At 38.3% G+C, this 23,661-nt stretch overlaps 5 protein-coding genes, 1 long non-coding RNA gene and 1 pseudogene across 9 annotated transcripts; 5 read left to right on the top strand and 2 right to left on the bottom strand.

Moving 5' to 3' along the window:
* Positions 1–1,943: 1,943 nt before the first annotated feature.
* LOC120015452 (L10-interacting MYB domain-containing protein-like) lies at positions 1,944–4,291 on the bottom strand. 2 transcript variants are annotated; one of them, XM_038867887.1, is made up of 3 exons: positions 4,172–4,291; positions 2,838–3,204; positions 1,944–2,585 (listed from the first exon to the last, which is right to left on the bottom strand). In XM_038867887.1, exons 2-3 carry the CDS (start codon positions 3,192–3,194, stop codon positions 2,034–2,036), a joined length of 909 nt encoding a protein of 302 aa, XP_038723815.1. In that variant the 5' UTR covers positions 3,195–3,204; positions 4,172–4,291; the 3' UTR covers positions 1,944–2,033. The 2 variants fall into 2 exon arrangements, with proteins under 2 accessions (XP_038723815.1, XP_038723814.1); XM_038867886.1 differs by having other exon boundaries at positions 2,838–3,317; positions 4,172–4,239.
* Positions 4,292–5,455: 1,164 nt separating this feature from the next.
* LOC120015444 (stachyose synthase-like) lies at positions 5,456–9,355 on the top strand. Of its 2 annotated transcripts, XM_038867875.1 has the most exons (5): positions 5,456–7,058; positions 7,406–7,456; positions 7,733–7,910; positions 8,046–8,413; positions 8,625–9,355. In XM_038867875.1, exons 1-5 carry the CDS (start codon positions 5,475–5,477, stop codon positions 9,192–9,194), a joined length of 2,751 nt encoding a protein of 916 aa, XP_038723803.1. In that variant the 5' UTR covers positions 5,456–5,474; the 3' UTR covers positions 9,195–9,355. The 2 variants fall into 2 exon arrangements, with proteins under 2 accessions (XP_038723803.1, XP_038723804.1); XM_038867876.1 differs by lacking the exon at positions 7,406–7,456 and having other exon boundaries at positions 5,457–7,058.
* LOC120015455 lies at positions 8,281–10,315 on the bottom strand. Of its 2 annotated transcripts, none has more exons than XR_005471760.1 (3): positions 9,921–10,315; positions 9,499–9,728; positions 8,281–8,417 (listed from the first exon to the last, which is right to left on the bottom strand). It is a non-coding gene; the product is annotated as an uncharacterized LOC120015455 (long non-coding RNA). The 2 variants fall into 2 exon arrangements; XR_005471761.1 differs by lacking the exon at positions 8,281–8,417 and adding an exon at positions 8,926–9,061.
* A 1,083-nt stretch (positions 10,316–11,398) lies between these two features.
* LOC120015095 (S-adenosyl-L-methionine:benzoic acid/salicylic acid carboxyl methyltransferase 3-like) lies at positions 11,399–13,098 on the top strand. The gene is made up of 4 exons (XM_038867321.1): positions 11,399–11,488; positions 11,818–12,222; positions 12,346–12,618; positions 12,726–13,098. The coding sequence occupies exons 1-4, from the start codon at positions 11,399–11,401 to the stop codon at positions 13,071–13,073; spliced, it is 1,116 nt and encodes a 371-aa protein (XP_038723249.1). The 3' UTR covers positions 13,074–13,098.
* Positions 13,099–14,736: 1,638 nt separating this feature from the next.
* LOC120015450 lies at positions 14,737–16,442 on the top strand (annotated as a pseudogene).
* Positions 16,443–18,520: 2,078 nt separating this feature from the next.
* Positions 18,521–20,294, top strand: LOC120015454 (S-adenosyl-L-methionine:benzoic acid/salicylic acid carboxyl methyltransferase 3-like). The gene is made up of 4 exons (XM_038867893.1): positions 18,521–18,625; positions 18,899–19,303; positions 19,413–19,685; positions 19,755–20,294. Exons 1-4 carry the CDS (start codon positions 18,536–18,538, stop codon positions 20,103–20,105), a joined length of 1,119 nt encoding a protein of 372 aa, XP_038723821.1. The 5' UTR covers positions 18,521–18,535; the 3' UTR covers positions 20,106–20,294.
* A 1,405-nt stretch (positions 20,295–21,699) lies between these two features.
* On the top strand, positions 21,700–23,576 carry LOC120015449 (S-adenosyl-L-methionine:benzoic acid/salicylic acid carboxyl methyltransferase 3-like). Its single transcript, XM_038867885.1, has 4 exons — positions 21,700–21,887; positions 22,212–22,616; positions 22,726–22,998; positions 23,069–23,576. The coding sequence occupies exons 1-4, from the start codon at positions 21,798–21,800 to the stop codon at positions 23,414–23,416; spliced, it is 1,116 nt and encodes a 371-aa protein (XP_038723813.1). The 5' UTR covers positions 21,700–21,797; the 3' UTR covers positions 23,417–23,576.
* Positions 23,577–23,661: the final 85 nt, after the last annotated feature.

The raw sequence follows: 23,661 nt of genomic DNA, 5'->3' as shown, positions 1-23,661 counted from the left end.
CCTTGTTGTTATATACGGCGAATATTGAGAATTTTCAAGAGGAATTTATAAATTCATTGGTGTTACTAGGAAATGTTTAGTAGTGAATGAGTCAATTTTCTATGATGATTTTTTGGAGAAGATATACAATATTGCAGGAATTGATCGAACTTCGAATGAGGTGGTCATGAAATTTTTCTGTAACACACATTTCCATATGAAACGGTTGATTGTATTACTCGAACCAAATATAGTATTACTCGAACATATACACCATTTCCATTTAGAAAAAAAATGTTTTACTCGAACATATAAACTATTTACTCGAACAAATATTTGTAATACTCCAACATATACACCATTTACTCGAACAAGAAAATGTATAACAAAAAAATGTACTTCACATCTCTTATTAACTCCGTTAGACTTCAAAACGATGCATTTTCGATCTTCCTCAGAATCTCAACTGGGGTGAACTCCAAATAAAATTTTAGATCTTCAAAATCAGTCCTCAGAAACATATTATAATGAGGAAACACACGAGCGGATCAAAAGTTATGGACGGTCAAAGTTGGAAAACTGAAATACTCGAACATATAAAACAAAATACTCGAACAACAAATCTGAAATACTCGAACAACAAATTTGAAATACGTGAACAGATAATTACAATTACTCGAACAGATAATTACAATTACTCTAACATGTAATTCAAAATGACGCCTTTTCAATCTCTTTTCGAATCTCAACTGGGGTAAACCACAAATTGACTTTGAGGTCTTCAAAATCAGTACTCGGAAACATATTATAGTAAGGAAACACACGAGCGGATCAAAAGTTATGGACGGTCAAAGTTGGAAAACTGAAATACTCGAACATATAAAACAAAATACTCGAACAACAAATCTGAAATACTCGAACAATAAAATGAAATACTCGAACAACAAATCTGAAATACTCGAACAGATAATTACAATTACTCAAACAAATAATTACAATTACTCTAACATGTAATTCAAAACAACGCCTTTTCGATCTCTTCCCGAATCTCAACTGGGGTAAACCCTAAATTGACTTTTAGGTCTTCAAAATAAGTACTCGGAAACATATTATAATAAGGAAACACATGAGCAGATCAAAAGTTACGGACGGTCAAAGTTGAAAAACTGAAATACTCGAACATATAAAACAAAATACTCGAACAACAAATCTGAAATACTCGAACAGGTAATTACAATTACTCGAACAAATAATTACAATTACTCTAACATGTAATTCAAAACGATGCCTTTTCGATCTCTTCCCGAATCTCAACTGGGGTAAACCCCAAATTGACTTTTAGGTCTTCAAAATCAGTACTCGGAAACATATTATAATAAGGAAACACAAGAGCGGATCAAAAGTTACGGGTGGTCAAAGTTGAAAAACTAAAATACTCGAACATATAAAACAAAATACTCGAACAACAAATCTGAAATACTTGACTAGATAAAACAAAATACTCGAAACAACAAATATGAAATACTGGAACATAGCACACAAAGTACCCTAAACTGCTTGAATGAATACTCGAAACCCTAAGCATTACTAGATTGAAAAATTCATACCCTAACCATTGTAAACTCGAAGCACAAATACAAAATTAAATAAAACATACCCATGAATAACCAGGTGCAGAGGGGTAATCGAATGAGGCAAAAATCGTAGATTAACACCATCGAATACAATGAAAGAACAAAGGTGAAGAAGAGCGAAGGTGAAGAAGAACGAAGACGAAGAAGAAGAAGAACGAATGTGAAAAGTGATGTTCTGGGAAGGGAAAATGGGTTTTGAATGAAACCATGTGGAATAAGGGTATTTGGGACACTTCCTTTCAAAAAAGTGTTAGATTTCATGTTTTTAAAAAAGTTGGTTAGTTTTCAAAATTGGGTTTTAAAAAGGGCTACTTTTCCAAAAAAACCCTTGAAGAAATACATGAACAATACTTGAAAGTCAACAAGCTACTTACACTAAGCTGGCAAGAACATATACAAGTCAAAGATAGACAATTCCAATCAACTATCTAGGGAGCTGGTTGGAGCGCCACACTTGCAGCGCAACCAAATCAAGCGCTTGTCACCTTTCAGAGACGAGAAAATCTCCCTTGCATCACGGCTGTCAAACAAATCAACTGCAGCTAGATAGACTACTTCGTCCACATCTTGCATCTTGTCCAATTCCTTGATACAATCAGCTATACTGTACCTGGCGTTTATTTGCTTTACAGCAGTTGTCCATTGCTTTGATGCAGAGGCCATCTCCAGAATTGCTCCTGCAATGACTTCATCAATCCCCTTCCTACCTCTCTTGCGGTTGGAAGTTGTAGGTGCAATAGGATCAATTGTGTCTTGATTCTCCACAATGTCCTCCATTTCCTCAGATTCCGAAGAGGATTCTTCTTGGAATCGATTTACAGGCTCCATGCAAGAAAATGAGGAAGGATTCCCACCCTCAGCTTCAGTCGACTGGTTATGCTTCCCATTGGTTGCTGGCTCTGAGAATATGAGGCATAGCTGTTCGTAAACTGGGCAGCCGCCTCGTTTTATAGCCTCAACATCAGGATCTTCCTAAAACATTTCAGCGAGTTAGCCATATAATTACAGAAGAACAAACTTATTCACTTCCCAATTTAGTTGGAGGTTCTAAACCAACTGTAATCATAATAGTTTTGGCTCGAATGGTCTCGTGAATATATGCATTAGCATCAATAATCACACCAGATCTACTAAACACAAAATTTTCACTCCCAACAGTCTAGACACTTCGACAGTTACTTTGCTGCTTTTGTAACAAGAGAACAACAAAGGAGAGGGGCATACCCTGATGTTTTCAGCCCATACTTCGTCAGTAGCAATTATATTCCCGGTAGATTCATCCCAAGAGAAGTCAGTTTGATCAAGAAGGGACTTCACGATAACAAACTGTCTCCTTAAGACAGCATATTTGTTCTTTAACCGCTCCTTCTCCCATTTTAGGCCAGTTTTTCTTTGGAATTCATCACACATAAACGTCCAAGCAGTCTTGCTGAAATAACTGTTAAGTCTATTTCCCTTTTGAACTTGGTCAACCATCAGATCCGCAAATATCTTTGTGATGCCTGCTGTCCACTTAGCCCTTGATTGTTGCTCCTGCTGCTCGATTACTGACCTCCTCGACCGCGTGAGTCGGGTTGCCATCTCTAATTTTCTGTAAGCCAAACTTTGGGACATAAACAAAGCAAAAGAAGAGGTGGGGACAATTAAGAAGGCTCGCCAATAAATCCATGGGATATGACCATACACGACATGGAATTTATTCGCCTGCAGCCACAGGAGCAAGGAAGGCAAGAATGATCTCAAACAAATAACTCCGGCGGCCTAAAAAGAGAATGGCTAGGAATCCATAGAATCCCTTTATCTTGATCTCTAACACAACTTTTTTTTGACAAGCGATCTCTAACACAACTTACAAATCACAATAACGTTGAAAAAAATGTAGTCTAATTATACAAATCACAAAAGTGATCCACAATGTAAATTATATTATCATGTCCATATCTAATCAGCAAAATCCCAACCAAAAGAATGATAGCTAGTATAGGATGCTTTAGCTATCCCACTGAAACCATATTAACTTGCAAGTTAAAATGCATTCTTGATAATAACAATAATCAAGAAACATTAAGAGCTCTTACAGCAGATAAAGAGGAGGTGGAAGCCAGGACTAAACTTAACAAGAAACAGTAGTCAGTGCTCAGAGCATGTAAATTTTGTTCCCAAAAAACAGACCCAAATAAAAAGAAGAAAAGGCATCACTGATTTCTCCTGCGATGGATAAAAATAGCTAACTATGGAGCTCCGATGGGTAGAAAAGTAGCTTACTTTAGCCGAAAACAATGACAAGAGAAACTATAGATTTCCAATTACAGAGTCCATCTGTGACAGCAAATTTCTAAAACCCTTCCCAACAAAAACAAGCATCTAGCAGAATTTACTTCAATTACATGCTGCAGTGTGAATCCTCCAGTGAAATCAAAAACAAAATGGTTGCGCGCACGGAGGATTATCGGCCAATTTTGAGGAGAAGATTATTATTTAAAATCCCGAACACAATAATAGAAGAGGATTGTAGCAAAGCGAAAACCTACAGAAGCAGGAAGAAAGAAATTAGTTACCTTGTCCTTGTGAAGAAACCCTCTCTCTCTCCCCAGCGCGTTAATAGACTAAAAACTTCTTCCAAAATTTCCACTTCATCTCCTCCTTGTTTGGGTCAAATCGTGAGGAAGAAACAGATGAAAGGGCTAGGGCCCAATCATCCTCCAAAAGAGGCTAAGCCCAATATATGGGAATACTTGCGGGCCAATATTTGGAGGCGGCCGGCCCATACATTGAGTTTGTCTGCTAAAAAAAGCCCGTCTAGATAATAAATCTTATTCCTATTGCATTTTTTTTTAAACCATCCTTATCACTGCAACTAGTGGTTTAGGTATTATTACATGTTGTTTTAATGATACTGAAAACATGATTCTTATCTCTTTTTTATGGACTTCCATTTTTTTTTTTTTTTATGTTTATAGAGGCTACAAACTACAAACAATTTTTGTTTTATAATTAAAAAATACACCATATAAGAATCAGATTACATTTGTATATTCAATATGAACCTAAACTCGAGTCATCAAAAGTTATTCCCAGTGAAAAATGAACTGAGGACCTTCCATATAATTTGACCCGAGATATTCATGAAAACAAACTAGAAAGACATTATATATAGCAACCTAAAACGTGATATTAATTGGACAAAAAGAAAATATTCATTGGTTGAAAATTGTGATAAGAGAAAGATATGATATTAGCAATTTGAGGTGCCTTTGCTAATGTCCTTATTTTCTTACCAAAAAAAGAAAAAAAAAAACCCTTAGAAAATCAGTAAATCTCCTTCAAAAATCTTGAGTGAAAAAACTTTATCAAGGAAACAAAATCTCCACTTTCTTTTTCACCCAAAAAAAGAGTATTTTTTGGAAGGGAAAAAAAGTCGAGACTCACCAAGAAGAAGGAAATAACTTTTAGGTTAACATCAAAAATCAGGCGATAAATAAACAAATAAATGATAAATAGACAGTCCAAAAAACTGGGCCCACAGAGTGTCCCCCAGCAGTGGGACCCACAACCGTATCCAAGAACCGACTTAGCTAACCTTTGACCCGCAAAGAACCACCAATTTAATCTTCTTTTCCAATTGTAATCTTCTTTTTTTCATTTTTTTTTTCCAATTTATTATTCTTTTTCTACCATGATTGATCATCAAATAAGACTTTTTTACGTAATCTTTTGGATTTTAATTTACACTTTTTCGATAAGAATGAATGTTGGAAGGATCTCTGGCAGTATAACGACCTATCCGGTACCGACTCAGAAAGAAGCCGACCTTTGAGACTCTTCGTCAGACAGAATCGACTTCTAGGAATTGATTGATTTATGGGGTCCACTAGATTTCATCAAGAAAATTTGCAGCGTTTTTGTCTATATAAGTACAAACACCCAGTTCTTCTTGTTTCTCCATTCAATTTCTTTTTTTTGCTTCTGTTTTCCAATATACTCTGTTTTTCTTGTATTCTTTGTTTGATTCAGTCCATGGCTCCTCCTAACTTGTTCTCTGAATCTCGTACAAGTAATACTACCCCGGTCGATTTCGTGGCGAAATCGAGGTTTTCTCTGACAGAGGAGAGAAATCTTGCTGTAGATGGTGTCACCCTGTTTTCTCATGTTCCAAGCAACGTGACTCTGTCTAGTTTCACTTCACTCCCTCATTTGGCTACTGATACTCCTGATTATATTCTGGAATCCGTTTCTTTGAAATCGAATAATGGGTCCTTTCTGGGTTTATCAGTGGAAGAACCCGCTGATAGGATACTGAATCCTATTGGGAATTTCTTTGGTCGTAAGTTTTTGAGTATTTTCAGGTTCAAAACATGGTGGTCTACTATGTGGGTGGGTTCTAATGGATCCGACTTGCAAATGGAGACCCAGTTGATACTTCTACGAGTCCCAGAATTGGACTCCTACGTGCTTGTCCTGCCATTGATAGAAGGGAGTTTCAGGTCTGCCATTCATCCAGGAAAACATGAAGGAGAGGTGGTTCTGTGCGTCGAAAGTGGATCGGAGAAAGTGAAAGGAAAAGGTTTCAGTTCTTGTGCCTATCTCCACATAGGAGACAACCCTTTTGATCTCATGAGAGATGCTTTTGCTGCAGTTCGTGTCCATTTGGGGAGTTACAGGCTTTTGGAAGAGAAAACTCCACCAAAAATCATTGATTCATTTGGTTGGTGTTCCTGGGATGCATTTTATCTAACAGTGGAACCTGTTGGTCTGTGGCATGGTGTGAAAAGCTTTGTCGAGAACGGGTTTCCTCCGAGGTTTTTGATTATAGACGATGGTTGGCAATCCATAAACATGGATCATGAGAACCCTTTTGAGGACTCCAAAGACCTAACCGGTCTTGGCTCTCAAATGCTTTGTAGGCTTTACAGATTCAAAGAGAATGACAAGTTTGCCAAGTACCAAGCAGGCACCATGTTAAGCTCCAATGCACCAGCTTTTGATCAGGACAAGCATGACAAGGTGTTCGAAGAAATGATTGCGGTGGCAGAGTTGAAGAAGAAGAAGTTGAAAGAAGATGGAGAAATTGACATTTCAGACCTTCCAGAGCCAAAGATTATTGAATACTTCGACGAAAAGGAAGGGGTTGAGAGAGGGGGTTTGAAGGCCCTTGTAAGTGATTTGAGGGAAAGATTTCCAAGCTTGGAAGATGTTTATGTGTGGCATGCTTTATGTGGTGCCTGGGGAGGTGTTAGGCCTGAGACAACCCACTTGGATGCCAAGGTTGCAGCTGCAAGATTGGCCGCCGGACTTCAGACAACGATGCCGGATTTGGCTGTTGATATGATAATTCAAGGTGGGATTGGACTGGTAAACCCAGATCAAGCCACAGAGTTTTATGATGCCATGCATTTCCATCTTGCTGATGCTGGTATTACTGGGGTTAAAGTGGATGTTATGCATGTAAGTTTGTATCTTTCCTTATTTTCAGTTTCATCTCATTCATCAAAAGTGAAAATTACAACATCATAATCATAATCATCATCACCATCATCATCATCATCATCATAATCAAACAGAGTTTCAGAGTTCATGATGGTCTGCCTTGCTTAGTGTTTGCATATGTTTTCTTCATAGGAGTTGTTCTAGTCAAGAATTTCTTTTAATCATCAACATCTCCCCATTGCTTTCATTTTTGTCATCATTATCATCACCATGGCCTTTGTTATGATGGCACATAGATGCAGGGAAAGTAGGCATTAAATCAGTTATGTAACTATTAATCTGTAAAATGAGTAACAGTATATCAGGGGCAGAGGATGGAATGCATATTAGGCGTATGTTCTGCAGGGCCAGTTCAGGTAAGCTCTGTTTTTCAAATAAAAGTAGTTAAATTCAAACATTATATCTGTCTGGAAGTTTGAACATAGGGACTAATCTTGAATCTAGAATGTTTCAATATCATTCACTATCAAGTATATGAAATTTTTTAAGTAGGATTATTCATCATGTTCTTTCTGTGAAGCAAAACCAGATTAAAATGCAAATACGATATCATCTGATATGCAGAAAGATTGAAAGTATTACCAAAATATCATGTCTCTTCCCCATCTAACATTTTCCGTCGCATTTGATAGGCTCTGGAGTATGTCGCTGAAGACTATGGTGGCCGGGTTCAGCTGGCTAAGGCTTACTACGACGGCTTGAGCCAGTCCTTGAAGAATAATTTTGGAGGAAGTGGACTCATTGCAAGCATGGAGCAATGCAATGACTTCTTCTTCCTAGCCACAAAACAGATTTCCATGGGTAGAGTTGGTAAGTTCTAGCCATTGATACACTAATCTATAAACATAAGAGTGAAGACAATCCTTGACACTAGACACTGTAGATCGTTAAGAGCTTGTACCAGAAGATTCCCTGCACTGAAACCTGGTTTCAATGTTGATACAGGTGATGACTTCTGGTTTGAAGACCCTAATGGAGATCCGATGGGAGTGTACTGGTTGCAGGGAGTCCACATGATCCACTGCAGTTACAACAGTTTGTGGCAGGGCCAGTTTATCCAACCCGATTGGGACATGTTCCAGTCAAATCATCTATGTGCAGAATTCCATGCTGGATCAAGAGCCATATGTGGAGGGCCAGTCTATGTCAGTGACAAAGTTGGAGGCCATAATTTTGTTCTTCTGAGGAAGTTGGTATTTCCTGATGGAACCATACTCCGATGCCAGCATTATGCCCTCCCCACCAGAGACTGCCTCTTCGAGAACCCACTTTTCGATGGCAAAACCCTGCTTAAGATCTGGAATCTGAACAAGGTACCTGAAAAATTCACTCTCTCTCAATTAAACATTTGATAAATGCTAAAAAGACATGACTTGAAATAGTAAGAAATGATATGGTGAAAACAAATACACATAATGGATTCCCCTTGATTTTCTCATAAAGTTATGTAGCCAACCCAAAACTTTTGGGATAACGACTCGGATGATGAAATGAATGAAAGAGCTAACGTTTGCTTGAATGTAGTATGTTGGTGTTGTTGGAGCATTCAACTGTCAAGGAGCTGGATGGTACCCTGAAGAGCGCAAATGCAAGGCATACCCACAATGCTACAAGTCGATATCCGGAATGGTGAGTCCAGATGATGTTGAGTGGGAGCAGAAAGACTCAACTGTGCAATATCGAAAGGCCAAACAATTTGCTGTCTACCTTCACAAATCCGATACTCTTAACCTAGTGAATTCCAAAGACCAGATCAACATCACATTGCAACCTTCTTCTTTCGATATATTTACCATCTCACCTGTCCACAAGCTCAATGAGAAAGCTAAGTTTGCACCCATTGGCCTCGAAAACATGTTCAACAGCGGAGGGGCAATCGAATTCTTGGACTATGGGTGCAAAGGAAGCATTCCCACTGTGAAGATTCAGGTAAAGGGAACTGGGAAGTTCTTGGCTTTCTCCTGTAAGAAACCAAGGGAAATTATACTGAATGCAAAGGGAGTGGAGTTCGAGTGGTCAAGCAATGGAATCTTGAGGTTTGAAGTTCCGTGGACTGGTGGTAAATTATCCAATGTGCTCATTTTGATGAGCTGAGAAAGTTCTGAAGACTGCAATAGTATTACCAAAAAACTTTCTATCCCTTCCTCCTTAATTGTTTTTCCCCTTTTAATTTAATCGCAAATGTAAAGACTGATTAAATTGACATTCTGTCTGTTGGTCATCCAATTAATGAAGTCCTCCTTTTCACCCTTTTAGTTGGGGTTTCCATAATATCAGTTCATCAAATGTAAGGGTCACAGCTGATTATGGACAGAAGAGTAAAGATGACCACAGCACCAAACAAAAGCTTGGATATTAAAAGAGCCAAACAAAAGATTGGCAACATCAAAGATCATACCTTGGCTAGGCCAGGCATGACGGGATGAAACTATCGCCTCTGCTCGCTCTTAGAGGCTTGCAGTGTACCGGCGGCTCCCTTAATCACTGCCCGAAGAACATTACAATTAAAAATCCAAGAAGCGGAGATCTAAATTGCTCACCTTTTGAGAAATCCCATTATCTCTGAATTTAACGACTCTATAATTTTTAACTTCATCGAAGTCTTGGAATTTGGAAAGAAGTTCTGATCTGCATTACGAAAAATCAATATCAATATAATATTCCCACAATTTTAGCAGAAGTAAGAAAACGAATAAAAATATTCTTATGCTTCAGCAAGTCTAATAATAATATCAAAGCAGATTCGAAGGTCAATTGTAATTAAAACCTAACAATGCGGCATAAGCATACACAAACACACAGTAGGAAATTGAAGTATACCTCATCTATATGACTAAATTCTATGCTAGAATCAGAAATGCGACGCTTCTTCTTCCCCACTTTAGCTCTGTTCGAGTAACCATTGACCTGGAATTCGGCTTTGAATAACTTCGTTTTGAACTCAACAAAGGAACATAATCTTCGTCATCTGACGACTATAAGACAACCACGGTATTTCTCTTCCCCATAACCATCACCAGCCAGAACCTCTCCCCACGTCCTAGTGTTCGGTACGGACAACCCTAGCTTTCAAATCCTCCATTGACGTTTCGAGGAGCTTCTCCGATACAACGAAACGCTAACCGACAACCGGAAGCCTCAAATTTCCGTAGACCAGAGATGCAATGGAATCACAGGAGAGAGAAAGGAGTGGAGACGTGAATAGGCGGGGCAAAGCGTACGCGACAAGCTAATAATGAAATAAAGAAAATAAAAAATTGAGCCGAATTTTATTTGGGCCAAGCCCATTTTCATTAACTGATGGGCCTTCCGACTAAAAAGGTCGAGAGTGTTTCTTTCGAGTAAAAGTAAAAGGAAAACTTTAGTCACACCCCACTTTTTACTAAAGACACCCCGTCAACTGAGTTTTACAAGGGATGGTCAACTCAAATTGGGGTGTCTTTAATAAAAGGTGGGGTGTGACTAAAGTTTTCCAAAGTAAAACTCCCTTAATGACTAGTAACAGTCATGGACCCACCATTAACCACTTGCATAACGGGCTCTAAATGGTTTAACGTAAAACTCTTCAGAGCAGACGCACACCCAAGGATGATAAAAAAAAGAAAAAAAAAACTCTGGCCGGACACTACACGTGGCACACCTAAGGATGACAGGTTTCCGATCCATTTAAAACTCGAATACGGTTTTAGTTTTGATTTTCAAACTCGTCACCGTTTAAACTTTAATGCATGATTCTAGTTTTGGGTTTGAGTTTGGGGGCAGATTAGGTTCGATTTGCAGGTTTGAAAACGATTATCCAACCATTTATGAAAATTTAAGAAATATTAAAAGTCAAGTCGTAAACGGGTATAGAACGGTTCCATTTTTGACAATTTAAGTTATTTTCGTATGATTTTGGTATTCCCCAATTAGAAGGGTATCCAACAGTTTTGAAAATTTAAATGATTTTGATATAGGGTACTTTAAATGGAAACAAAACGATTTTGGTATAGGATCCTAATTGGAAGGGTACTCGATGAGCGACAATTTTGAAAATTGAAATGGTATGGAACGATTTTTGAACGGTCTTGATATATGATACTTTAAATGAAAACGATTTTGGTATTCCATAATTAAGAAGAGTACCCAATCCGTTGAAATCCGTACGCACAACCATACCTCGCTTTCCTTCTTTGCACCCAAACGAGTTATAATGATGATTGATTATATATTTGCATGTGCTTGTGATTATCAAGTATGTTATATACATAAAGAGTAGCCATTGATGCTAAATTGAATAAAAGAACAAATTTGCTCATATGGAGAAAGCAACCAAGGAAATGCAGCAAGTCCTCCACATGAAAGGAGGGACAGAAGATGCCAGTTATGCCAAGAACTCCAAAGTACAGGTCAGTACCTCCATCAGAAATAACAAAAACTTATGGGTAATATATAAAACCATGTATTTGATAATTTTAATCGCAGGGAAAAAAAATATCTGCATTGTTAATGTTTCCTGTATATATATATAAATATATATCTATTGTGGAGACCCTGTAATCTTTGAAAATCCGCACTAGGTGGCACATACGCACCCTGAGACTGAGCTAAAGACTGTTTTACTGAAATTTGCATCTTCAAGCAGTTTTGCTTGATGGGTTTTTACATGTTTCGAACCTATAACATCAAAGAAACTAAGACATGTAATCGCAAGTAACATTTTTCTGTATACTTGTAGGCCGTCTCAATATTCAGGTCAAAGCCAGTACTAGTGCAAGCAGTTCTTGATCTTTGCAACGCCAATTTACCCGATCGCGTGGTTATTGCAGACCTTGGATGTTCTTCAGGTCCTAACAGTCTGCTTCCAATTTCCGAAATCACAAGCATAATCTACAAGAGAAGCTCTGAGAAGTGTCGGCTGCAGCCGGAATATATGGTCTTTTTGAATGATCTTCCAGGGAATGACTTCAACACTGTTTTCAAGTCTCTGACTGCATTTCAAGAGAAAATGAAGGTACAAAATGGGCAAGATTTTGGGGCTTGTTATGTTGCAGGCGTTCCAGGTTCATTCCATGGGAGGCTTTTCCCATCAAAAACCCTGCATTTTGTGCACTCCTCCAATAGCCTTCACTGGCTTTCCCAGGTTTTGCTTGCAAACCAAATCACTCCCTCTGGACTCTTGATTCCATAAATCTGCATTTTAGGAGATTTTCATTGTCAATTTTCTCTGGCTTACCACTTATCTTTTTCTGTAAAATGTGCACAGGTACCTCCAGAGCTGACCGACAAAGAAAACCCAGTGATAAATAAAGGAAAAATATTCATTTCAAAGACTAGTCCACCAGCAGTGATGAATGCTTACAGAAACCAGTTTTTGAAAGATTTCTCTTCATTTCTGAAATCAAGATCAGAAGAAGTTGTTTCCGGAGGACGTATGGTTTTCACATTCGGGGGAAGAAGAACTGCAGACCCATCTCCAGATGAGACCTGTTTGTTATGGGATTATCTTGGACTTGCATTTCAGGACTTGGTTTCACAAGTAAGAGCCGAACTACTTTTAGTGTCAAAAGACAACCAAAAAATGCACATTAATACCAAATAATTTGTTTATTACATTACACATAAATTATCTGTTTCTGGATTCAGGGTGTTATAGAGGAAGAAAAGCTGGATACCTACAATGCACCATACTATGCACCATACATTGACGATGTTCGAGCTGAGATAGAGAATGAAAGATCATTTGCTCTAGAGAAACTGGTGATTACTACAATTCCATGGGATGGTTGTAGTGGAGAAAAGAAGTATAACAGGCTGACGACAGCGAGAGCAACTGCAAAGGTGATGAGGGCAATCCATGATTCAATGATTACTAGCCATTTTGGGGATGGAATTCTGGATCCTTTGTTTGAAAGGTTCATTGAAATAATGGCAGCTGATACAAAGGAAGTTGAGCATGTCAATCTTGCTGTTTCTTTGATCAGAAAAGATTGATAATGTGACAGTACAGAATGGAAGCCTGATCATTTGAACACTGGGATCTGATAGCGATTGTATCAACTGGAGAGGCAAATCCACAAAAAGACAGCAGCAACAGACCCAAAGTAACACAATAAGATAAGGCAGTGTAAGAATCAAAGCTGAAGACCAATTATGAAATGTTTCTCAATTCATCGAAACATCCAAAGCTTACATAGTACACAAACAAAGGAAGTCTTGTTGCATTTTCCCCTAACAACAAACAGGGGAGAAAAATACTTAAAACTTCAAAATTTGAGACCAGTACAGAACTAAATACACATAAAAAAAAAACACTACCAAAGCCATGTCCTGACACCATAATTATAAGAGAACAATCGTGACTCATGTAACATAATTACTTAAGTGACCAATATGATACAGAAACTGTTAAGATTATTACTTTGGCATTCAACCCAACAAGCTAACTTGTTGGGTTGGGGTATTTCACATCATTTATATCATATCCTAACAAAAACACAACAAAAATATAAAGAATAGGAGCGTGGAAACAATTCCATGTGGAACCATATAAATGAGCATGTCAAGCAAAGAGCAATATATGCTAATTTAACATTAAAGGCATACGCAGATACCTTGGATCCATAAATAACTTCATCGAAGTCTTGGAATGAAGACCTGAAATGCATTACACAAAATCAATATCATATTCCCTCAATTTCAGCAGAGGTAAGAAAATGAATAAAAATATTCTCTGAAATTACGCTTCAGGAAATCTAATAATACTATCAACGCACATTCAAAGGTCAATTGCAATCACATAAGCATACACAAACATACAGTACGAAATTGAAGTATACCTCATCTACATAACTAGATTCTATACAAAATCGCGAGCTAGAATAGGAAATGCGACGCTTCTTCCGCACTTTAGGGTCTTTTCGAGTAACCAATGACCTGGATTTCGGCTTTGAATAACTCCGTTTTAAACTCAACAAAGGAACATAATCTTCGTCATCGGACGACAAAAAGACAACCACGGTATTTCTCTTTCCCATAACCATCACCAGCCAGAACCTCTCCCCACGTCTTAGTGTTCGGTACGGACAACCCTAGCTTTCAAATCCTCCATTGATGTTTCGAGGAGGTAAACTCTAACCGACAACCAGACGCCTAAAGTTTCCAGATACCAGATGCAATGGAATCACTGGAGAGCGAAAGGAGTAGATATGTTGAACATAAAAGGCGCGATTTGAGTCACGCGGAGGCTTCAGAACTCAGAAGGAAGAGAATTTCGCGCGGGTTGGGGAATAGGCGGGGTAAACTGTAAAGCGTAAGCGATGAGCTAATGCCTAATAGTGAAATAAGGAAAATAAAAATGGGCTAACATGGGCCGAATTTAAAATCTTATTTGAGCCAAGCTCATCGACGTTTAATGATGGGCCTTCTGATTAAAAAGGCCTAAAGTAATTGGGCCCATTTGGCCAACATAACGGCCCAACCATTTGGGCGCCTGTGAACCCAGTTCTACTGAACGACATGAAAGTACACGGGGGAATCTTGAATGACTTGCTTAGTAGCATATTAGCTGTTAAACATACTAATAAACTAATATTATTTTCAATTAACAATGGAAAGTAGGAAGGAGGCCATCAAAGCTCAAGACAAATCCATCATTTCAATGATTAATTATATAATGTGCTTATGATTAGCAAGCATGTTATATACATAAAGAGTAGCCATTGATGCTAAATTTAATTAAAGAACAATTTTGTTTATATGGAGAAGGTATCTAAGGAAATACAGCAAGTCCTCCACATGAAAGGAGGGACTGAAGATGCGAGTTATGCCAAGAACTGCAAAGTACAGGTCAGTTCCTTCATCAGAAATATCAAAAACTTCTTGTTGATATGTAAAAAACCATGTATCTGATAATTTGAATCAAAGGAAAAAAGAAAGAAAATCTGTATTGTTAATGTTTACTCTATATATCGATTGTGGAGACCCTGTAATCTTTGAAAATCTGCACTGCGCATTTTCAAGCAGTTTTGCTTGATGGGTTTTTATATGTTTAAAATCTATACGATCAAAGAAACCAATATATGTAATCGCAAGTGGCATTCTTCTGTATATTTGTAGGCTGGCTTTATATCCAGGTCAAAGCCAGTACTAGTGCAAGCAGTTCTTGATCTTTGCGACGCCAATTTACCCGATTGCGTGGTCGTTGCAGACCTTGGATGTTCTTCAGGGCCTAACAGTCTGCTTCCAATTTCTGAAATCACAGGCATAATCCACAAGAGATGCTCTCAGAGGTGTCGGCCGCAGCCAGAATATATGGTCTTTTTGAATGATCTTCCAGGGAATGACTTCAACAATGTTTTCAAATCTCTGACTGCATTTCAAGAGAAAATGAAGGCACAAAATGGGCAGGATTTTGGGGCCTGTTATATTGCAGGCGTTCCGGGTTCTTTCCATGGGAGCCTTTTCCCATCAAAAACCCTGCATTTTGTGCACTCCTCCAATAGCCTTCACTGGCTTTCCCAGGTTTTGCTTGCAAACCAAATCACTCTCTCTGGACTATTGATTCCATAAATCTGCATTTTGGTTGGTTTCCCACCTGTCTTTTTCTGTAAAATGTGCACAGGTACCTCCAGAAATGACTGACAAAGAAAACCCAGAGATAAATAAAGGAAAAATATCCATTTCAAAGACTAGTCCACCAGCAGTGATCAATGCTTACAGAAACCAGTTTTTGAAAGATTTCTCGTCATTTCTGAAGTCAAGATCAGAAGAAGTTGTTTCCGGAGGACGTATGGTTTTTGCTTTCGCGGGAAGAAGAACTGCAGACCCATGTCCAGATGAGAGCTGTTTGTTATGGGATTATCTTGGACTAGCATTTCAGGACTTGGTTTCACAAGTAAGAGCTAAAGTACTTTTAGTGTCAAAACACAAGCAAAAACTGCACACTATTACCAAATAAATTCTATATCTGTTAATCTGTTTCTGGATTCAGGGTCTTATAGAGGAAGAAAAGCTGGATACCTACAATACACCATACCATGCAGCATACATTGACGATGTTCGAACTGAGATAGAACGAAGGATCATTTGCTCTTGATAAACTGGTGATTACTATAATTCCATGGGATGGTTGTGGTGGAGAAAAGAAGTATAGCAGGCTGACGACAGCGCGAGCAACTGCGAAGGCTATGAGGGTGATACATGATTCGATGATTACTAGCCATTTTGGGGATGGAATTCTGGATCCTTTGTTTGAAAGGTTCATTGAAATCATGGCAGCTGATACAAAGGAAGTTGAGCATGTCAATCTTGCTGTTTCTTTGATCAGAAAAGATTGATAATGTGATAGTACAGAATGGAAGCATGATCATTTGAAAACTGGTATCTGATAGCGATTAGCGACTGTATCAACAGGAGAGGGGAATCCACAAAAACTCAAAAAGACAGCAGCAACAGACCCAAAGTAACAAAATAAGATAAGGGCAGTGTAAGAATCAAAGCTGAATGCCAATCATGAAGAGTCTCTCTCTTTTTCTTTCTTTCTTTTTTTTGAATTCATAAAAATATCCAAATCTTAGATGGTACACAAACAGAGGAATCTTATAAGGTCTTGTTGCATTTTCCCCTAACAAACAACAAAGGAGAAAACTACTCAACTTAAAAAAGTTGACACCAGTACAGAACTAAATACACATAAAAAACACACTACCAAAGCCATGTCCTGACACCAAATTTATAAGAGAACAGTCGTGATTCATGTAACAGAAATACTTAAGTGACCGAAATGACACAAAGCAATGTGTGCTAGCTAATCTTACATAAATGTCATACCTGCAGATACCTTGGACCCAGAAACAACTTCATCTAAGTCTTGGAAAGAAGACCTAATATGCATTACACAAAATCAATATCATATTCCCACAATTTTAACAGAAGTAAGAAAATGAATAAAAATATTCTCTCAAATTATGTTTCAGGAAGTCTAATAATAATATCTTCGCAGATTCAAAGGTCAATTGCAATTACAACCTAACAATGCAGCATAAGCATATACAAACACACAGTGCGAAATTGAAGTATACCTCAATCGCGAGCTAGAATAGGAAATGCAACGCTACTTCTTCCCCACTCTAGGCTCTATTCGAGTAACCAATGACCTGGAATTCGGCATTGAATAACTCCGCTTGAACTCAACAAAGGAACATAATCTTCGTCATCTGACGACGATAAGACAACCACGGTATTTCTCTTTCCCATAACCATCACCAGCCAGAACCTCTCCCCACGTCTTAGTGTTCGGTACGGACAACCGTCTTTCAAATCCTCCATTGATGTTTCGAGGAGCTTCTCCGATACAACGAAACGCTAACCGACAACAGGAAGCACCAAATTTCAAGAGACCAGATGCAAGGGAATCACTGGAGACCAAAAGGAGTAGAGATGTGGAAAACGAAAGGCGCGATTTGGGAATCTGTTAAGAGTCACGAAGAGGCTTCAGAAGGGAGATAATTTCGCGCGGGTTGGGGAATCATACGCGGGGTAAAGGCGTACGCGATAAGCTAATAAGGAAATTAAAAAAAAGAAAAAAAAGAAGGGCTAAAATGGGCCGAATTTTAAATTTTTATTTGGGCTAAGCCCGTTTTAGATAAATGATGGGCCTTTTGATTTAAAAGGCTGAAAGTGTTTCTTTCACTCTCTCTTTCAATAACTTGAAGTCCACTAAAACGGCCCATTTACATACGGTCCAAGCATTTCCGCTCTTCCGAAGTCAGTTTTCACGCAAGGACATGGGCTCCGTTTGGTACTCCCTATAGGATAGTATAATATTACTATCCAATGTATAATTTAATCCTCGTATAAGTTGATGTATAATTTAATCCAATCCAGTGTTTGGAAAAAATCTAATATTAGGCTTGAATAGTATAAGATTTGTGATAATATGTCTAGATTACCCCCAATTAAAGTGAGAGTGAATGTTTTTTTTGTCATTTGACATGTTATTTCTTATACTAAGTGTTCCGTATAAAATAAAAACGAGTTGGAGGTGTTTTAATATTATACTGTCGGCATCGTATAAGAATCATTTTTGTATAAAGTTATACTATCAGGAGTATTTTAAAAATCATCCAAACACCCGATAATTTCATTAAAGAATAATTTTATACTATACGAAGTTTTATCCTCCCATCCAAACGGAGCCTGAGAGTATAGTGGGGAATCTTTTGATGGTTTGCTTAGTAGGATATTAGTTGTTAAACTTAAACATACTAATAAATTAACATAATTTTCAATTAACAATGGAAAGTAGGAAGGATGCCATCAAAGCTCAAGACAAATCCATCAATTTTTATGATTAATTATATATTTGCATGTGCTTTTGATTATCAAGTATGTCAGTTATATACATAAAGAGTAGCCATTGATGCTATATTGAATAAAAGAACAAATTTGCTTATATGGAGAAGGTATCCAAGGAAATGCAGCAAGTCCTCCACATGAAAGGAGGGACTGAAGATGCCAGTTATGCCAAGAACTCCAAACTACAGGTCAGTTCCTTCATCGGAAATAACAAAAACTTCTGGTAAGTACATAAAACCATGTATTTGATATATTATCGATTGTGGAGACCCTGTATATACCTTTGTGGGAGCTCCTAGTATTGAGCTTTTTTTTGTTGTGCTCGTGTTGGGTTGTTTGTTGAGCTTCGTTTGTTGTGTATATGTTGGGCCTTCGGATCATTCAGTTCACACTTGAAGGGAGTGTTAAAATATGTATAGATGATTTGAAATCTCAAGCGACTCTTTTCCGTACGTTTGTAGGCTGGCTTTATATCCAGGTCAAAGCCAATACTAGTGCAAGCAGTTGTTGATCTTTGCGACGCCAATCTACCTGATTGCGTGGTCATTGCAGATCTTGGATGTTCTTCAGGGCCTAACAGTCTGCTTCCAATTTCTGAAATCACAAGCATAATCTACAAGAGATGCTCTGAGAGGTGTCGTCTACAGCCGGAATATATGGTCTTTTTGAACGATCTTCCAGCGAATGACTTCAACACTGTTTTCAAGTCTCTGATTGCATTTCAAGAGAAAATGAAGGCACAGAATGGGCAGGATTTTGGGGCTTGTTATGTTGCAGGCGTTCCGGGTTCTTTCCATGGGAGGCTTTTCCCCTCAAAAACCCTGCATTTTGTGCACTCCTCCAGTAGCCTTCACTGGCTTTCCCAGGTTTTGCTTGCAAACCAAGTCACTCTTTTTCCGGACCATTGATTCCATTCCATAAATCTGCATTTTAGGAGGTTTTCATTGTCAATTTTGTCCTGTAAAATGTGCACAGGTACCTCCAGAGCTGACTGACAAAGAAAACCCATTGATAAATAAAGGGAAAATATGCATTTCAAAGACTAGTTCACCAGCAGTGATAAATGCCTACAGAAACCAGTTTTTGAAAGATTTCTCTTCATTTCTGAAATCAAGATCAGAAGAAGTTGTTTCCGGAGGACGTATGGTTCTCATATTCGCGGGAAGAATAACTGCAGACCCGTCTCCAGATGAGAGCTGTTTGACATGGGATTATCTTGGACTGGCATTTCAGGACTTGGTTTCACAAGTAAGAGCTCAGTACCTTTTGTGTCAAAACAAATAGATTCTGTGTCTGTTAATCTGTTTCTGGATTCAGGGTCTTATAGAGGAAGGAAAGCTGGATACCTACAATACACCATTCTATGCACCATACATTGGCGATGTTCGAGGTGAGATAGAGAATGAAGGATCATTTGCTCTCGATAAACTGGTGATTACTACATTTCCATGGGATAGTTATGGTGGAGAAAAGAAGAATAACAGGCTGACAACAGCACGAGCGGCTGCAAAGATGATGAGGGCGGTCAATGATTCGATGATTACTAGCCATTTTGGGGATGGAATTATGGATCCTTTATTTGAAAGGTTCATTGAAATCATGGCAGCTGATACAAAGGAAGCTGAGCATGTCATTCCTGCTGTTTCTTTGATCAGAAAAGATAGATAATGTACTCCTCAAGCAAAACCCAAAGAACAGCTCAGTTCTTGGAATTTCGAGCTATCTTGTGAGATACTTTATTGTAATTCCTACAGGCATAGTCAAAATATTTCACGCTCCGATATTCGCAATTACAGCCTAACAATGCGGCATAAGCATGGACGAACACACAGTACGAAATTGACGTATACCTCAATGGCGGGCCAGAATAGGAAATGCGACGCTTCTTCTTCCCCACTCTAGGCTCTATTCGAGTAACCAATGACCTGGAATTCGGCTTTGAATAACTCCGTTAAAGGAACTTAATCTTCGTCATCTGACGACTATAAGACAACCACGGTATTTCTATTTCCCATAACCATAACCCTCACCCTCACCCTCAACATCCAGAACCTCTCTCCCGCCTCAAGTGTTCGGTACGGGCAACCCTAGCTTTCAAATCCTCCATTGATGTTTCGAAGAGCTTCTCCGATACATTGAAACGCTAACCGACAACCGGAAGTCCCAAATTTCAAGAGACCAGATGCAAGGGAATCACTGGAGAGCAAAGGGAGTGGAGATGTCGAAAACGAAAGGCGCGATTTGGGGACTCTGTTAAGAGTCACGGAGAGGCTTCAGAAGGGAGAGAATATCGCGCGGGTTGGGGAATAGGCGGGATAAAGCGTACGCGATAAGCTAATAAAGTAATGGAGCAAAATAAAAAATGGGCTAAATTGAGCAGCATATAAAATTTTATTTGGGCCAAGCCCATTCTCATTAACAGATGGGTCTTCTGACTAAAACGGCCCATTTGGCCAACATAACGGTCCAAGCATTTTCGCTTTTGCCAAGTCAGTTTTCATGCAAGGACATGAAAGTATACGGGGGAATCTTTGACAGTTTGCTTAGTAGAATATTAGTTGTTAAGTCTTAAACATACTAATAAATTAATATAATTATCAATTAACAATGGAAAGTAGGAAGGATGCCATCAAAGTTCAAGACAAATCCATCAATTTCAATGATTAATTATATATTTGCATGTGCTTGTGATTATCAAGTATGTTATATACATAAAGAGTAGCCACTGATGCTATATTGAATAAAAGAACAAATTTGCTTATATGTGTTATGGATTTTGCCCGAATCCTCCTTTATATTAAATATCACATAACAAAAGAGAAAATTTAAAAAAAAAATACAACAGCATAAGATTTAATGTGGAAAACTCTAAAATCGGAGAAAAATCATGAGTGTTATCTGAGACCACTAGAGAAATTTACTATATGTGAAAAAAATATTACAACCACACTCTCTCAAACTTGTTCTCTTTCAAGGTTAAGTCTCTTTGTAATTCTTGTTCTATGGCTCTCTACACTCTGTTGAGTGATATTGATAACTATAGCTATGCCTCTATTTATAGGCATTTGACAAGTCCATTTAGCAACAAGAAATCATCTTAGGCACACAGTCGCTTAGGCGGTTTACATGCATCAAGGCTTCAATGAAAGCACCCAAGCCACCATAATTGACCTTAAGAAGCCTGTTTTCCTCATTTGATAACTTATTGACAATTCAAGGAACAATTGATGAATGTGTCTCTCTTTGATTGGCTTTGAGACACTCGCTTTCAAAGCAATATTGTCAAGTTTATAGCCACTTCTTTTGTCCAATATTAGAAAGACAAACTTAATCAATATTTTTTGATCAAACATTAACAATATGGAGAAGGTATCTAAGGAAATGCAGCAAGTCCTCCGCATGAAAGGAGGGACAGAAGATGCCAGTTATGCCAAGAACTCCAAAATACAGGTGAGTTCCTCTATCAGAAATAACAAAAAAACTTCTGGAGAGTGGAATATTTGATAATTTGAACCACAGGGAAAAAAAGAAAGAGAAAATCTGCGTTGTTAATGTTTCCTCTATATATATCGATTGTGGAGACCCTGTAATCTTTGGAAATCTGCAGTATGTGGCACATATACCCTGAGACTGAGTTAAAGATTTTGTACTGAAAATTTCAGTTTTCAAGAAGTTTTGCCATGATGGGTTTTATGCTTTCATATGTTTCCAATCTATAACGTTAAAGAAACTAAGATATGTAATCGCAAGTGACATTTATCTGTATATTTGTAGGCTGGCTTTATATCCGGGTCAAAACCAGTACTACTGCAAGCACTTATTGATCTTTGCGACGCCAATCTATCCGATTGCATGGTCATTGCAGACCTTGGATGTTCTTCAGGGCCTAATAGTCTGCTTCCTGTTTCTGAAATCATAAGCATAATCTACAAGAGATGCTCTGAGAAGTGTCGGCTGCAGCCGGAATATATGGTCTTTTTGAATGATCTTCCAGCGAATGACTTCAACACTGTTTTTAAGTCTCTGATTGCATTTCGAGAGAAAATAAAGGCACAGAATGGGCAGGATTTTGGGGCTTGTTATGTTGCAGGCGTTCCGGGTTCTTTCCATGGGAGGCTTTTCCCCTCAAAAACCCTGCATTTTGTGCACTCCTCCAGTAGCCTTCACTGGCTTTCCCAGGTTTAGCTTGCAAACCAAGACACTCTTTCTCTGGACTATTGATTCCATTCCATAAATCTGCATTTTAGGAGGTTTTCATTGTCAATTTTGTCCTGTAAAATGTGCACAGGTACCTCCAGAGCTGACTGACAAAGAAAACCCATTGATAAATAAAGGCAAAGTATGCATTTCAAAGACTAGTCCACCAGCAGTGATCAATGCTTACAGAAACCAGTTTTTGAAAGATTTCTCTTCATTTCTGAAATCAAGATCAGAAGAAGTTGTTTCCGGAGGACGTATGGTTTTCACATTCGGGGGAAGAATAACTGCAGACCCGACTCTAGATGAGAGCTGTTTGACATGGGATTATCTTGGACTGGCATTTCAGGACTTGGTTTCACAAGTAAGAGCTCAAGTACTTTTTGTGTCAAAACAAATAGATTCTGTATCTGTTAATCTGTTTCTGGATTCAGGGTCTTATAGAGGAAGAAAAGCTGGATACCTACAATACACCATTCTATGCACCATACATTGACGATGTTCGAGCTGAGATAGAGAATGAAGGATCATTTGCGCTTGATAAACTGGTGATTACTACATTTCCATGGGACAGTTATGGTGGAGAAAAGAAAAATAACAGGCTAGCAACAGCACGAGCGGCTGCAAAGATGATGAGCGCGGTCAATGATTCGATGATTACTAGCCATTTTGGGGATGGAATTCTGGATCCTTTGTTTGAAAGGTTCATTGAAATCATGGCAGCTGATACAAAGGAAGCTGAGCATGTCATTCCTGTTGTTTCTTTGATCAGAAAAGATTGATCGATTATGTGATAGTACAAAATGGAAGCCTGCAGATGTTTTGTATGTTTTATCTGAGTTGGGTTTATGATCTGAGCTGATTTATATGCCCAAATAAAGATGTATAAATGGTTTGTCAGTCTAAAATAACACTTCATTTCAAATGGTAAGTGAGAACAACCCTCAGCTAAGATGACAAAAACACAATCTGCAAACGCGAAGAAGACTCTATCTCTTGAAATTTCGAGCCATTTGGTAAGTTACTT

The sequence above is a fragment of the Tripterygium wilfordii genome, chromosome 14 (assembly GCF_013401445.1).
Source record: "Tripterygium wilfordii isolate XIE 37 chromosome 14, ASM1340144v1, whole genome shotgun sequence".
Taxonomy (NCBI): domain Eukaryota; kingdom Viridiplantae; phylum Streptophyta; class Magnoliopsida; order Celastrales; family Celastraceae; genus Tripterygium; species Tripterygium wilfordii.
The sequence above is the reverse complement of the archived record's forward strand: the minus strand, read 5'-3'. Positions and strand labels throughout refer to the sequence as shown.

Coding starts and splice junctions, on each gene's coding strand:
- LOC120015454 (XM_038867893.1), top strand. CDS start 18,536: ATGGAGAAGGTATCCAAGGAAATGCAGCAAGTCCTCCACATGAAAGGA. Junction 19,304..19,412: donor GCCTTCACTGGCTTTCCCAG/GTTTTGCTTGCA, acceptor AAATGTGCACAG/GTACCTCCAGAGCTGACTGA. Junction 19,686..19,754: donor TTCAGGACTTGGTTTCACAA/GTAAGAGCTCAG, acceptor TTCTGGATTCAG/GGTCTTATAGAGGAAGGAAA.
- LOC120015452 (XM_038867886.1), bottom strand. CDS start 3,227: ATGTCCCAAAGTTTGGCTTACAGAAAATTAGAGATGGCAACCCGACTC. Junction 2,586..2,837: donor TATGGGCTGAAAACATCAGG/GTATGCCCCTCT, acceptor GAAATGTTTTAG/GAAGATCCTGATGTTGAGGC.
- LOC120015095 (XM_038867321.1), top strand. CDS start 11,399: ATGGAGAAAGCAACCAAGGAAATGCAGCAAGTCCTCCACATGAAAGGA. Junction 12,223..12,345: donor GCCTTCACTGGCTTTCCCAG/GTTTTGCTTGCA, acceptor AAATGTGCACAG/GTACCTCCAGAGCTGACCGA. Junction 12,619..12,725: donor TTCAGGACTTGGTTTCACAA/GTAAGAGCCGAA, acceptor TTCTGGATTCAG/GGTGTTATAGAGGAAGAAAA.
- LOC120015444 (XM_038867875.1), top strand. CDS start 5,475: ATGGGGTCCACTAGATTTCATCAAGAAAATTTGCAGCGTTTTTGTCTA. Junction 7,059..7,405: donor TTAAAGTGGATGTTATGCAT/GTAAGTTTGTAT, acceptor ACAGTATATCAG/GGGCAGAGGATGGAATGCAT. Junction 7,457..7,732: donor GTTCTGCAGGGCCAGTTCAG/GTAAGCTCTGTT, acceptor CGCATTTGATAG/GCTCTGGAGTATGTCGCTGA.
- LOC120015449 (XM_038867885.1), top strand. CDS start 21,798: ATGGAGAAGGTATCTAAGGAAATGCAGCAAGTCCTCCGCATGAAAGGA. Junction 22,617..22,725: donor GCCTTCACTGGCTTTCCCAG/GTTTAGCTTGCA, acceptor AAATGTGCACAG/GTACCTCCAGAGCTGACTGA. Junction 22,999..23,068: donor TTCAGGACTTGGTTTCACAA/GTAAGAGCTCAA, acceptor TTCTGGATTCAG/GGTCTTATAGAGGAAGAAAA.